General features: G+C 35.5%; 1 protein-coding gene across 2 annotated transcripts in view; it reads right to left on the bottom strand.

The window, feature by feature from the left end:
• LOC125233191 (protein I'm not dead yet-like) overlaps positions 1-13,809 on the bottom strand; it is a 50,488-nt gene that overhangs the window by 30,878 nt on the left and 5,801 nt on the right. For both annotated transcript variants that reach the window (XM_048139089.1, XM_048139090.1), the window contains exons 2-6: positions 12,027-12,177; positions 8,897-9,049; positions 6,029-6,144; positions 5,008-5,122; positions 2,500-2,605 (exon numbers count right to left, since the gene is read on the bottom strand). In XM_048139089.1, the coding sequence (XP_047995046.1) occupies positions 2,500-2,605; positions 5,008-5,122; positions 6,029-6,144; positions 8,897-9,049; positions 12,027-12,177 (641 nt within the window). The remainder of the gene's footprint in view (positions 1-2,499; positions 2,606-5,007; positions 5,123-6,028; positions 6,145-8,896; positions 9,050-12,026; positions 12,178-13,809) is intronic.

Here is a 13,809-nt window from a genome sequence, read left to right as displayed (position 1 = left end):
GTTTGCCACCGACGTAGTATAAAAAAAGAGCCTTTCCAAGCCAAACGCTCTAAAAAGAAACCTACATCCATAACAAAATCTGTAAGCATTGCATTTGTTTCTAAAATAAAGTTAAGTACTTACATGTTTTTTATTTTTTAGTATAAATTACTACTATTATTATTTATCCAAAGTATAAATACTAAATAGGATAGGATAATAGTAATAGGATATAGGATTATGGTAACACACTTTGTAGTATCATGTTTACCATGTCCATTACACTTTTCATTATATTTACTATGTCATTTATGTGTTCATTATTGAAATGTTGTATGTTGTCTTCTGCTTCAGAAACTTCATCCCAATTTTCCAAATGTTGGTGATACTCGCATGCTCGTGTACCCGGAAATAAATACAATTTATATCGGCATAATAGATTAGCTTTTAATATGTTCGGAATTGGCATCAGGGCGTTCCAGCAACGTCCAAAGATACAGTGGTATCTGTCCTCGGGAGTTCTTTTCAATACCAGGTCGATTGCTAAAACTTTGGAACATAAACACTATTTACTTTTGCAAATCAGGTCTACTCTTATTTATGTACATGTACTTAACTGATTTAATTATTTTGACTTTATGGAGAGAGTTTCTAGTCCGATGAATCGATCTATCACGAAAAAAAAGGCCAGGTAGACCGATCACTCGGACTGAGCGGAATTGCGAATCCATGTAGGCCGAATAGTCGATCTAACTGGAATTCAAAAGACCAAGTAGACCGATTACTCGGGCGAAGTGGAATTGCGATTCTAACTATTGATAGTCAGTTAACGTGGAAAAATCACATAGATGAATTATGTAAGTACATGAGCAAATCTGCTTACGCTCTTTACAGACTGTCTAAAGTAACCAGTCGTGATACAGTCGTAATGGCATATCATGGCCTTGAAGCATCAAAAATTAGATATGGCATTATTTTTTGGGGTAACTCTGTAGATCGAGAGGCCGCTTTTGTGGCCCAAAAGAGATGTATAAGAGCTATCTGTGGGGTTAATTTTAGAGTGAGTTGTTATCCACTTTTCAAATCATTAAGACTTCTAACACTACCTTCATTATACATACTTGAAGTGGCTCTCTTTGTAAAAAGAAGTCCTGACTTGTTTATTTATGTAACACAGAAACGTAGGCTACCTATACGTCCTCAATATGAGGGTCAGTTGTATGTTTCACTCATGAAAACAGCATTAATGCGAAATAGCTTCTTTGGAATGGCACCCAGGATATTCAATAAAATACAGACTGAAATAAAAAACCTTCCATTTCATCAATTTAAAAAGCAATTGGTTGCATATTTAATTGAAAAACGTTTTTACTCCATTAAAGAGTTCTTAGATGCCGCCTAATTGTAAATAATATGAATATTAACTAATTATAAATGTTTTTTTTTTATGAAACCTGAATATAATTACACTTTATTTAAAATTAATAATTATGATATTTAAAGAATAGTTTTTATATAAGCAAGTGACTTGATTTTATGACATGCATGCATTAATATTTCTATGCCGTATGTGGCAAGATGTGCTGATCAAAAAATTTATTACCAACCTACAATGTACCACATTCTAAGAAATAAAATATTTGATTGATTGATTGATTGACTTATAGTCCGATAGACGGACCTACGGGACAAATAAATCCACGTCGTCCGACTAGTCGGACAAAGTAGTCGGACTACGTGGCTACAGGGTTATAGTTTCGCCATGTCTGTCTGTCCGTCCCTCCGCGGATAATCTCAGTAACCGTTAATACTAGAAAGCTGAAATTTGGTACCAATATGTATATTAATCACGCCAACAAAGTGCAAAAATAAAAAATGGAATATAATGTTTTATTAGGGTACCCCCCCTCCCCCCTACATGTAAAGTGGGGGCTGATATTTTTTTTTCATTCCAACCCCAATGTGTGATATATTGTTGGATAGGTATTTAAAAATCAATAAGGGTTTTGCTAAGATCATTTTTTTATAATATTAATTTTTTCGGAAATAATCTCTCCTAAAGGAAAAAAAAAGTGCGTCCCCCCCCCCCAAACTTTTGAACCATATGTTTAAAAAATATGAAAAAAATCACAAAAGTAGAACTTTATAAAGACTTCCTAGGAAAATTGTTTCGAACTTGATAGGTTCAGTAGTTTTCGAGAAAAATACGGAAAACTATGGAACCCTACACTGAGCGTGGCTCGACACGCTCTTTGCCGGTTTTTCTGCATTAAAATTGAGTTGTATAATACTTTCCTCGCTATAGTAAGAGGAAAAGTTTTGTGTTACACACGGGTGCAAATGTATTTTACTTCTCGTGTGTTGAAAAACTCGACAAGTTCAGGATTCTATAGTTGAAGCACAAGCGAAGCGAATCTCTCGCTTGCCTGTTTTTCAATTCCACACTCGACGTTAAAATACAACTTTGCACCCTTGTATACAAATAACTATTAATTCTATTTCACACAAAATAAAACTCACCAATTGTAGCAGCAAACGTGATACAACAAAAGTAACAGCTTGTTATGGGCGTTGATGTTTTTTCTCCCGTTTTCTCATTTACATCGTATATTTTGTACAGCTTTTGCTGTAACAGATACAAACTCATGTATAAATTAGTTACTAAACAAAATGGTACTTTACACTTAATAACATCACCCCTGTTAATTTATGTATTCTTATAATAATTTTATTATAATTTGCGAATTTGAAGTTAACGGACTCATTTCTGACTTTGTGATGCGGTTTGATTTGACACATTTTATTTTCTCATAAATACATTTGTTTTCACGACTTCACCAATAAAACCTACAACACATATAAATTGTTAGTGGCTCTTCTTGGCCAGTAACTGGCAATTTACCCTATGTTAAAAAAAGTGCAGTGGTGCTAGTGCAGCGCAAATAGATTCACTTAAATTTAGAAAATTCTGTTACAAGGAAAAACATCATATTTTATAATCAATCACTACTATTGATTACCTCTTGCCCGAATTTAGACTATAAATCAGTAAGTATAAATTTTGGACATCGATGTAGATAAAGTAATGTATGCATGGAGTACATAATTAGCCTTTCATTATGCATCACATCAATAAATATTAACGCGACAATGCTTCTTCGAAATTGATAGAAAATTTTCCATTTCTGCTTTTATGATATCACAGCGATAATATTTTTCAGTGCCTAATTGTCTATAGTGACGTACCTGTTGCGTGTCCGTCAGGATGGCGTGAGAGATGTGTGAATCGTCACAACATTTGCACTAAACAACTGTACCTAAACTGTACTAAACTGTACCCATAGCGAAGAAAACTGTACCTCAAGCAATCACGCATTAAATAGATAGTTTCATAGACTCGCCATTCTGACGTCAGGTTGGCGCGCATAGCCGTGTATCGCCCCAACGTGTGGGAACTATGTTCTGGATCACAGATGTCATATATACCATAGATCAAGCAAACGTATCTACTTAGCGTGTCAAATGAACTCAGTGAAATCCACTGAGTTGTCCGTCTTTAATTGCAGCTTGCAGCTTTCGGGCGTCAATTTTTGTAAGTTGAAGTCAATCAAAACATAAAAAATGCTTCGTTACGTGATATTCAATTGCAACACAAAAATTATGAACAATCAAGAGCCTGAGACATATTTAAAATTACAGGCAAGAAACAACTTCAGTACAAAATTTGACACGCTCGGCCCCTATACAAATAGATAGCAGTGGCTTATCCAGCAGTCATTTTATAGCTATAATGAATTCATAGCATATAAGGCATGATACGTTCAGCGTGAAAATAAATTTGTAACCTCTAATTATCATACATTTATATTGTATTGTAGTTAATTACTAATTATGTATTATGTATTATTGACGTGAAAATTGGTTTTACAAATAAAATATTATGATTATGATTATGATTATGATGAACTTGTTTCTTCTATATAAATAAAGTTCTGCGTTCTGGATCATATTATATCAATAAACTGTACCTAAACTGTACTTCATAAAACTGCCAATAATAATATTTAAATCACACGTGATATCTGTCAAATCAACAACAAAAAATTCTATTGCTCATTTGTATATTTTGCCTACCAATTTGCAACAGGCGCTTGTTTTCTCGTAATACATGTAATAAATGAACATAAATTATTCATTACTTCTGCCTTAGTGCGTTTTCACATTATCCGATCCGATATCTGATGTCGGATCGTTATCCCATACATTACAGGCGCCATCTTGGATTTTTTCTATTGAAATCCTTCCGACATCCGATATCGGATCGGATAATGTGAAAACGCACTAAGGCAGAAGTAATGAATAATTTATGTACATTTATTAATTACATGTATTACGAGAAAACAAGCGGCTCGCGCCTGTTGCAAATTGATTGGCAAACATACAAATGAGCAGTAAATTTTTTTTGTTGATTTGACCGATATTACGTGTGATTTAAATATTATTATTGGCAGTTTTATGAAGTACAGTTTAGGTACAGTTTGTTGATATATGATCCAGAACATAGTTCCCACACGTTGGGGCGATACACGGCTATGCGCGCCAACCTAACGTCAGAATGGCGTGTCTATGTAACTATATATTTAATGCGTGATTGCTTGAGGTACAGTTTTCTTCGCTATAGGTACAGCTTAGTACAGTTTAGGTACAGTTATTTGGTGCAAATGTTGTGACGATTCAGACATCTCTCACGCCATCCTGACGGACACCCTGTTGCCGTAGCTGAATGGCAAATCTGCGACACGAAACGAAAATGAAACACCGCGAAAGGACTCTGTCGCGCCAATACGCACGAGCGATAGAGATATAATTATATCTACGAGCGTTTCGTTTCGTGAGCGTTTGTGCCATTCGGCTACGTACCCTGTTGATAATGGCAGATTGTTATCGTATTGCAGCGCCATCTTCGAGTTGGGCTACGTTCAGAAAGAGGCATTATCCGAATTATTAGGGTTATTTTATAACACTTACACTTTCGTAAACTCTTAACAGTGCAAATACTATGGGCACCATCATTGTAGCAGTAGCGGTGTTTGTGATCCACATTGACACGAACATTGTCACGAAAGCGACGGCAAACAGCATTCTGCAAAGATAATAATTGGAAGAAGCCTTTACAAGGAGTGGGATTCCTTGCCGGCGGCTGTATTTCCGACCTCATATAACCCGCCAACCTTCAAATCAAGGGTGAACATGCATCTTCTGGGAGAGCTCACTCCATCGTAGGCCACGTCTTTGCCTTTGGCTAATCTGTGGCCAAGAGTAAGCCCATTTGTGTCGCTTAAATACTAGTTATATTGGTTTATAATGTGTAAAATGAGAAAGATGTTTAGTGTATTAAGAATAGGACTTAATTGTAATGTATATTACCTATAGTTTCTTTTTAGGGGGTTACCCCTTACCTTTTCTGGGGGTTCCCCCCTTACCTTTTCAGGGGGTTCCCCCCTTACCTTTTCAGGGAAAGTGTGATTGACTAGTAGACATTCCTACACGTTGATCACGTAGACAACGTAATAGTGATTGAATACAGATAAAACATCTCTCCTGAAAAAAGGCCGTTAAGGCGTTGAACACAGATGTCATATATACCGTAGATCAAGCAAACGTATCTACTTAGCGTGTCAAATGAACTCAGTGCATGAAATCCACTGAGTTGTCCGTCTTTACTCGCAGCTTGCAGCTTTCGGGCGTCAATTTTTGTAAGTTGAAGTCAACCAAAACATAAAAAATGCCTCGTTACGTGATATTCAATTGCAACAGCATAAAAATTAGGAACAATCAAGAGCCTGAGACATATTTAAAATTACAGGCAAGAATCAACTTCAGTACAAAATTTGACACGCTCGGCCCCTATACAAATATATGAATTTGTTACTTCTATCTAAATTAAGTTCTGTGGCGTTGAAAGAAAATGAAAATTGTGACATTGCAATGACAGGTTGCCAGCCTCTCGCCTACGTCGCAATTCAACTTTAACTTCTTTATAACTTACTTCAAATGCGAGTATCCAATAATCTTGATGGAGTAGAGAGCCAAGCGCTTGTGCAGCCCGGACTGCTCGACCGCCGCGGCGAGTATTATGCTGCCCAAGAACATCCCTACGGTATCCTGAAACATCCACTACGTTATAACTTGAAATAGATACCATATAGTAAAGAAAGAACCGACCAAGTGCAAGTCGGATTCGCCCACCGAGGATTCGCCTTCCGTAGTAGACGAGACTCCAAGGGGATGTTCGTTTGCAAAAATAGCGCACCTCATTCTGACTTCTGTTATATATTGTATAGATCCCAGACATTCTATAAACAGATGTTGCCAACCAGTTTTGTGGTCCCCCTCCCCCTTACCCGGTCATTAAAGATGTCATACAAAGAAAAAAACTTTTTTCATTAAACCATGCCGTGTGGGGTATCAAATGAAAGGGCTTACTGAGTAGTTCACGAATATATAGCATACTACAACAGTTCTTACACTTTCTCTAGGAATTTTTTTGAAAGTTTACTAAAATGCTCGTTTTTCGAGTTAATTTTAAACCACTATTGCTTGAGAACTAATGAATATACTTTAATTATTATTATTTTAAATTACTTACAATAGTCCACTGTTTCCGAATCAATAGTTCTTACAGTGAAAAAGTTGCACAGAGGAGCGGTAGAAGCTATCAAAGATGGCGAGTTTCGATATTTCAATATATTTCTTAAAATTCGGTTTTGAATGGAATTTCATTGTGGGACAATATAATTGACAGATTAAAGTGGGAGGAGAAAAGCAGGAGTAGAAAAACAATCTAAAACAACAGTTATACACAACGTTTGGCCACGAGAGAAATATCGAAACTCGCCATTTTTGATTGCTCCCCCGCTCTACTAGTTTGTATACAAAATATACAACTATTAGTTTGTATACAATGGACTATTGTTAGTTATTTAAAATAATAACTAATAAAATATATTCATAACTTCAAGCAAAAGTGGCTTAAAGTTAACTCGAAAAACGAGCATTTTAGTAAACTTTCAAAAAAATTCCTAGAGAAAGTGTAAGAAATGTTGTAGTATGCTATATATTCGTGAAGTACTCAGTAAGTCCTTTCATTGATACCCCACACGGCATGGTTTGATGAAAAAATTTTTTTTTTCTTTGTATGACATCTTTAATTGCCGGGTACCACAAAACTGGTTGGCAACAACAGGGGGGAGGGGGACCATAAAACTGGTTGGCAACATCTGTTTATAGGATGTCCGGGATCTATACAGTATATATCAAAAGTCAGAATGAGGTGCGCTATTTTTGCAAACGAACGTCCCCCTGGAGCCTGCTCTATAGAGATTTTCAATAGTTGAATCATCAATATATCTCTACAGACTTGACTAGATCCCTCAAGACTCAATTTCATGTACGGAATGAAACCTTTTACAGCATTTGATGTTCGGTGAGTGGCAGTAGTCCCCGATTTGAATTTAGAATAATATATAAACGTCAAGGAGAACAAACACTTGACGGGGCATTCGAACAGAAGCAGCGATTGGGAGTAGTTGTTGTAATTTAGCTTCCATGGAATAAAAAAAATATAGTTTCCCAATTGAAGTGTTTTAATGGATGCCCTTCACCGATAGGCCGTCTCTCTTCCAATATCTAGTGTGTTCCGACTAGATTGATGGGGTAAATAAATGTAAAATTAATGGGCATTTTTCTGAGAGTTTCAATAGCTTCGACATCTTCAGCAGCAATTTTACTAAAACTCAAATCCCGTAAGAGTTTTCTTCGTTTCAGCAATTCTACTTAAATAGGTTACTTAAAATGAAATATTTTATGCAATGCACGAAATAAAGCACCACAAAATTAGAAGAAAAATATGGACGATAGTTATTTTTAAACAATTTCTATTTTATAAGTCAAAGAGAAATATATAATAGTTATTTGTTTTACAAGGGGCAAAGTAGTTGTTTAACCGCACGTGCCAATATTGATGCCCGAGCAAGCGAAAGATTCCAATATTGAACCGCGAACGTAGCAAGTGGTTCAAAAAGTGGAATCTTGAGCGTTGCGAGGGTTTCAAGGCACGAAGGTTAAACAAACTTTGCCACCGAGTGAAACAAAATTTTCGCCACACCAACGAGAACAAAATACTGACCATAAATCATCAAACTAAATCAAATCCATCAATCTGTTCAATATTTATGATTCAAAATCATCATTTATAGGTAAATTCTAACAGCCAGCTTAACATCAAGTTAAAATTTGAATGAAATTACTTTGCACTCTTGTGGATAAAATGCAATTTTGTTATCTACTTTCGAATAGCAAAGTAAGCCGTTACCTGTGGTGTGGTGAAAAGTAAATGAATTGACCGTGACGTCACTCCTCAGTATTTCATAGTAATTCCATATTAGCAAATCGTTTTGACAGTCCATAAAAAGAAACTGATTTGACTAATAGGAAATTAGCCTAATCAACTTTTTGAGAAGCAGTAACGTCTGCAATCGGCATAGAATACAAGTCCCATTGACTAATATGGTGGAAAATTTCGCTGTATTTGTAGAAGTTTTGGTGGCTCAGTTAGCAGAGCGCTGGAGTATCGATTCAGATGCCGTGAATTCAAGTGACAACATACAAATACAAACATACAATCACGCCTGTAGGCCTAGCACGTGATGGCCGCGAGAGTATGTCGCCGTGAGATAGATGACACGTCTTCTTCTAACTTTATTAATGACATAAGGACGGGTAGTCTATCTCGCGGCGACATACTCTCGCGGCAATCATGTGCTAACCCTGCTGTATCCCATAAAGGGGTAAAGGGGTTCAAGTGACAAAATTTCACGAAACTCTCGGAGAAATGCCCTGATGGAACTAAACGTACATTCATATAAGCCTTGCAAGTTGTCCGGGTAGGCATGACGTTGGCCAGCGGGAAAATGATGACAGGGAAGAAGGACGTGACGGACAACGGGATGCATTCGAACACCCAGTATACGGCCATCAGACACAGGCAGTACGCACACCATTGCCACTTCTAAAAATAGACAAACAATTGTACATTACGATACAAAAGCGGAAAAGAGGAAATTCGAAAAGAGTTACGAATTCCCTCTTTGCAAGCGTATTGTTCGATGTTTAAAATACATAATTATCCTCCAGGACCACCAAGTTGAATTCCTAAAATGTTGAAATCCCGAAATCTTGACTTTCCCAGAATGTTGATTTTTTTCAGTTTCGCAAAATGTTGAATTCTTATAACGTTGAAATATTAAAAAGTTGAATTCTCAAAATGTATACTTTCAACATTTCGGGATTTCAAAATTTTAGGAAGTCAAGTTTGCTCCGTATCCTGGAATCTTTTTTTAACATGGGTACTTTTTTTTGGTCCTAATAGGAGAAAAAATTTGTCCCAAGATTTCCAGACATTTTTGGGATTGTCCATCCCATTACCGATATAGCTATGAAAAAATGGTAAACGGAATGGAAAACAAATCTTGGGACAGTTCCTTTCTCCTATCAGGCTATCAGGATTAAAAGAGTCCGCGATTCTTTGAAGAAATCACATAAAAATTACCAAATAAACCAAATACCGTTTAACACTAAAGACCTACTTAATCTTTCTGGTATATTAGCCCATTGGTTGACTGGTAGAGAATGTCTCAAAGCATTAAGTTCACCATTTATACTTCTGTATTGTGCAATAAAGTTTAAATAAATAAATAAAAAAGTTTAAATATGGGTGCATTGAGATAATTTCGACATACAGAAATGCTCGGGTAATTTCGAAAGGGTAATCTTGATATGATGGAAATAATGGTGATTTTTATGTGACTTTCGAAATTACCCCAATGCACCCTACTTCAACAGCCGACAAGGTCAATACCCTGATTGCTATTTAAGCGGAAAAAATCGAAACTCATTTTTTTAGAACTACGAAATTTTTTTACTTGTATCACACTTAGGGTCATTAGTAACCCTATCAGCTGTTAAAGTATCACTCGGGACCTTTGTGTTAGCTTTCGACATTGAGTTCATAATTTTCATTGATTTTATATGTATACTGGCCTTTATCAAATTATCGGTAGATATAAACGTGCCTGAATAAGATTGGCCCTTTTAAAAAAATAAAACATTAGGCGGGAACCGCATAAATCTTGACAGATGTCACCGTGAAAAAAAGATATTATCGGCATTATGGAAAAACTAGAAAAAGCAACCGTATAACCAAGCTATGATAATTTTAGGAATTTGTGTATTGTATTGTTAATATCGACTGTGATTGTAACCCAAACTGTTCAGTATGAGATTGGCATTGTAATAAAACAAAGAGCAAGGAGAAGTTCTTTCATTTAAGACCGGAACATAGCCTTCATTTGCTACACCCTGTAGGTACCTACCGCAAATTCAATCTTATGGAAATTCCAACATTTTAGGGTTCACCATACCGCAAAATCAACTTTCTGCAAATCAACATTTTAGGATTCAACAAGCTGCAAATTCAACTTTATGCGATTTGGACATAAAAAGAACTCAACAGAATGCAAATTCAACATTTTAACATTCAACATCCTGCAAATTCAACTTTTTGCAAATCCAACATTTTAGGAATTCAACTTGGTGGTCCTGGAGGATAATTATGACTTTTAGAATTTTTGAGAGAAAGTAATGTAACTTCTTAGCTACTTAACTAGTACGGAAAAAAAACCGGCCAAGAGCGTGTCGGGCCACGCTCAGTGTAGGGTTCCGTAGTTTTTCGTATTTTTCTCAAAAACTACTGAACCTATCAAGTTCAAAATAATTTTCCTAGAAAGTGTTTATAAAGTTCTACTTTTGTGATTTTTTTCATATTTTTTAAACATATGGTTCAAAAGTTAGAGGGGGGGGACGCACTTTTTTTTCCTTTAGGAGCAATTATTTCCGAAAATATTAATATTATCAAAAAACGATCTTAGTAAACCCTTATTCATTTTTAAATACCTATCCAAAAATATATCACACGTTGGGGTTGGAATGAAAAAAAATATCAGCTCCCACTTTACATGTAGGGGGGGTACCCTAATAAAACATTTTTTTCCATTTTTTATTTTTGCACTTTGTTGGCGTGATTGATATACATATTGGTACCAAATTTCAGCTTTCTAGTGCTTACAGTTACTGAGATTATCCGCGGACGGACGGACGGACGGACGGACAGACAGACATGGCGAAACTATAAGGGTTCCTAGTTGACTACGGAACCCTAAAAACACCGTACCTATATGACAATTAATTCACAATTATTGTACTTCGATAGTCTGGGAAGTCAAGCTAAATGAAGAGTATCTTCGCTGCGATGTCTACAAATTCTCTATATTTTCCAGGAATATTTTGTATATTTAATATATGTATAAGTGACAGAAGAAGTAAGCCGAATTTACGGTTGGGGTATAGCAAAAGGGGTCTAATTTTAGGACTTTTTTCTATTATTATTTTTGAGTGTTTATAATTTAAAAACATGAAAGATTGCATTAAAATAAGCATCTTTTATACAATGAAGTTGTTTGAAAAACCTACTTATTTAGGAGTTAGAGCGGTGCGAAGTAGCGAATTTTCCCATAGTATTACTAAGACGCCAGAGACAGAAAATTTACGATGAATTTTTTTACCAATATAACCTATGTTAATATTGATAAATCATATAGAACACGTTTAAATAAGGATGTTTTGTTATATAAACTTTTTTTCTTCCATTAATATTTACTGAGATATTAGGGTTCTAAAATTAGTAAATGGCACTTGACCGAATTTACAGCACTAAAAAGCTTGTATGAATGTTTTATAAGATCAACGAAAATAAAAAATACTTATTATAGATATCAATAATAGTCTAGTATGTAAGTTACTATGTTGCTATACCCTGACGGGTAATATATAAAAACACCTATTGTAAACACATGTATATGCAATAAATGATATGAATATGATAATATTAAGACAAGTTAACCTATGATAAGTTTCATCAACTGGCTTACCTGCGGTGGAAAAGGCGTAAGGATCGGCATAAGAATCAACGGCACTACCAACGTCGCTATTCCTTTAAAGTGGGTGCAAACGAAAAGCTTGAGTTTCTTGCTGAAGGGAACTGGGGTATTTGGATCTGGACCCGGCGTTGCGAAAAGTCCCCTGCAAGCAACCAGACAAAGGCGGAGTGTCAAATAATCAATCAATCATTTTTATTTGTTAAACATAGGTACAATAGGTGTTACAAAATAATTTCTTAGTATCACTATGTTTTATCAAGATTAGGTATACAAACCGTCACTACTTTTAAAAAAACTTGTATCTTCGTCTGTCAATGAAAAGAAAATTGTAGTAAGTATGTATGGAATGCATATATAGATTTACTGCGTTTTAACTTTAAGGAACAGCGTGAGATACGAGATTTTTTAAAAGTAGTGACGAAATGTACCTAAGTAAAAATAAAAGTGGGCAGTTTAGAGATGATATAGACAGGAAAAAGTTGCATTTGGGTTGGGAAAAATTTGCCGATGAGGTTCTTGTTTCAGAGAATTCTTTTCGACAGAAATTTCTTGAATCTTGATTCTAATTTCGGTGAGTAGAAAAAAATATTGCAACTTATTTTTAGTATGTGGAAATTCACATTTTCTCTTGTCTTTTGTTTACATCCTGTGCTTCAAAATTAAATGGTCTTTAATCAATGATAATACCTATTTTTGTAGAAAACTATTATTTTTTTCTAAATTTGCAAACAACTTGAGTTGTAATGCGATTACCATGAACATTGTTTTTTAAAAGAAATTGAATTCTACTTACATTTCTATTTTTCGTAATCAATACAGCAAGCTATGAATTAGAACTAAAACAGACGATAGAAATGCGATAGAATACCTATAGAATGTCAGTTTGACACCAATTTAAAACAATTATTTTTCTTATGAAATTCTATTATTTTTGATTTTTCTCATACTGGCTGATATATCGTCACTACTTTGAAAAAACCTCGTATCTCACGCCGCTTCTCAAAAGTTAAAACGCAGTAAGTCTATATGCATGCCATATATACTTACTACAATTTTCTTTTCATTGACAGACGAAGATACAAGTTTTTTTAAAAGTAGTGACAATATGAATCTTTAAAGCCTGACCACGCTGCAGTACGTAACATGCATCATGTACACTAACTTAAGGTGCAACCACACCGCTGCTCAAAATACGCAGACGGTACGCAAACGCAGTGATTTTCGTATGGGACACGTCGTGCGTTTCCGTACCGTCGCCGTTATTTTGAGCAGCGGTGTGGACGCACCTTTACACAGATAATAGAATTTTATGTCTTAGCTAGTCTATGGTCAATAAGCGTTACATTAAATCCAGGGAGAATATAGGTAAGGAGGAAAGTCTGTCGAAGTAGAACAGTAGCAAAAATGACCGGCGGAGGCCCTTTAATTGCAGTTACAAATCTCTCCGCTTGGAGCGCATGTCTCGCTCAATGATCAGCGACGTTACATGACATTAGACATTCTTTTCTCTAGGCTGATTTCGTCGAACTGAGCAAGTCAAGACGTAGCTTCGTGGTAGTGCGCTGGCTTCGTATGCAGATGGTCTCAGGTTCGATTCTGACAGCCATCTTTTTGTATTTTGGTTTTTTTATATTTTAATTTTCTTTTTGTGTAGTTTAATTGTGTTTAGTTATTGTTTTATTTATACAAATATGTCAACTTAAGCCCTTTTACGAGTATATTGTTTGCCCCATCTTAGGACTCTTAGGTAATATTGTAAGTCTTGCGAATGAAA

Source organism: Leguminivora glycinivorella, chromosome 14 (assembly GCF_023078275.1).
Source record: "Leguminivora glycinivorella isolate SPB_JAAS2020 chromosome 14, LegGlyc_1.1, whole genome shotgun sequence".
In the NCBI taxonomy this organism is placed as follows: domain Eukaryota; kingdom Metazoa; phylum Arthropoda; class Insecta; order Lepidoptera; family Tortricidae; genus Leguminivora; species Leguminivora glycinivorella.
Note: the sequence above shows the minus strand (reverse complement) of the source record. Positions and strands in the feature narration are given on the sequence as shown.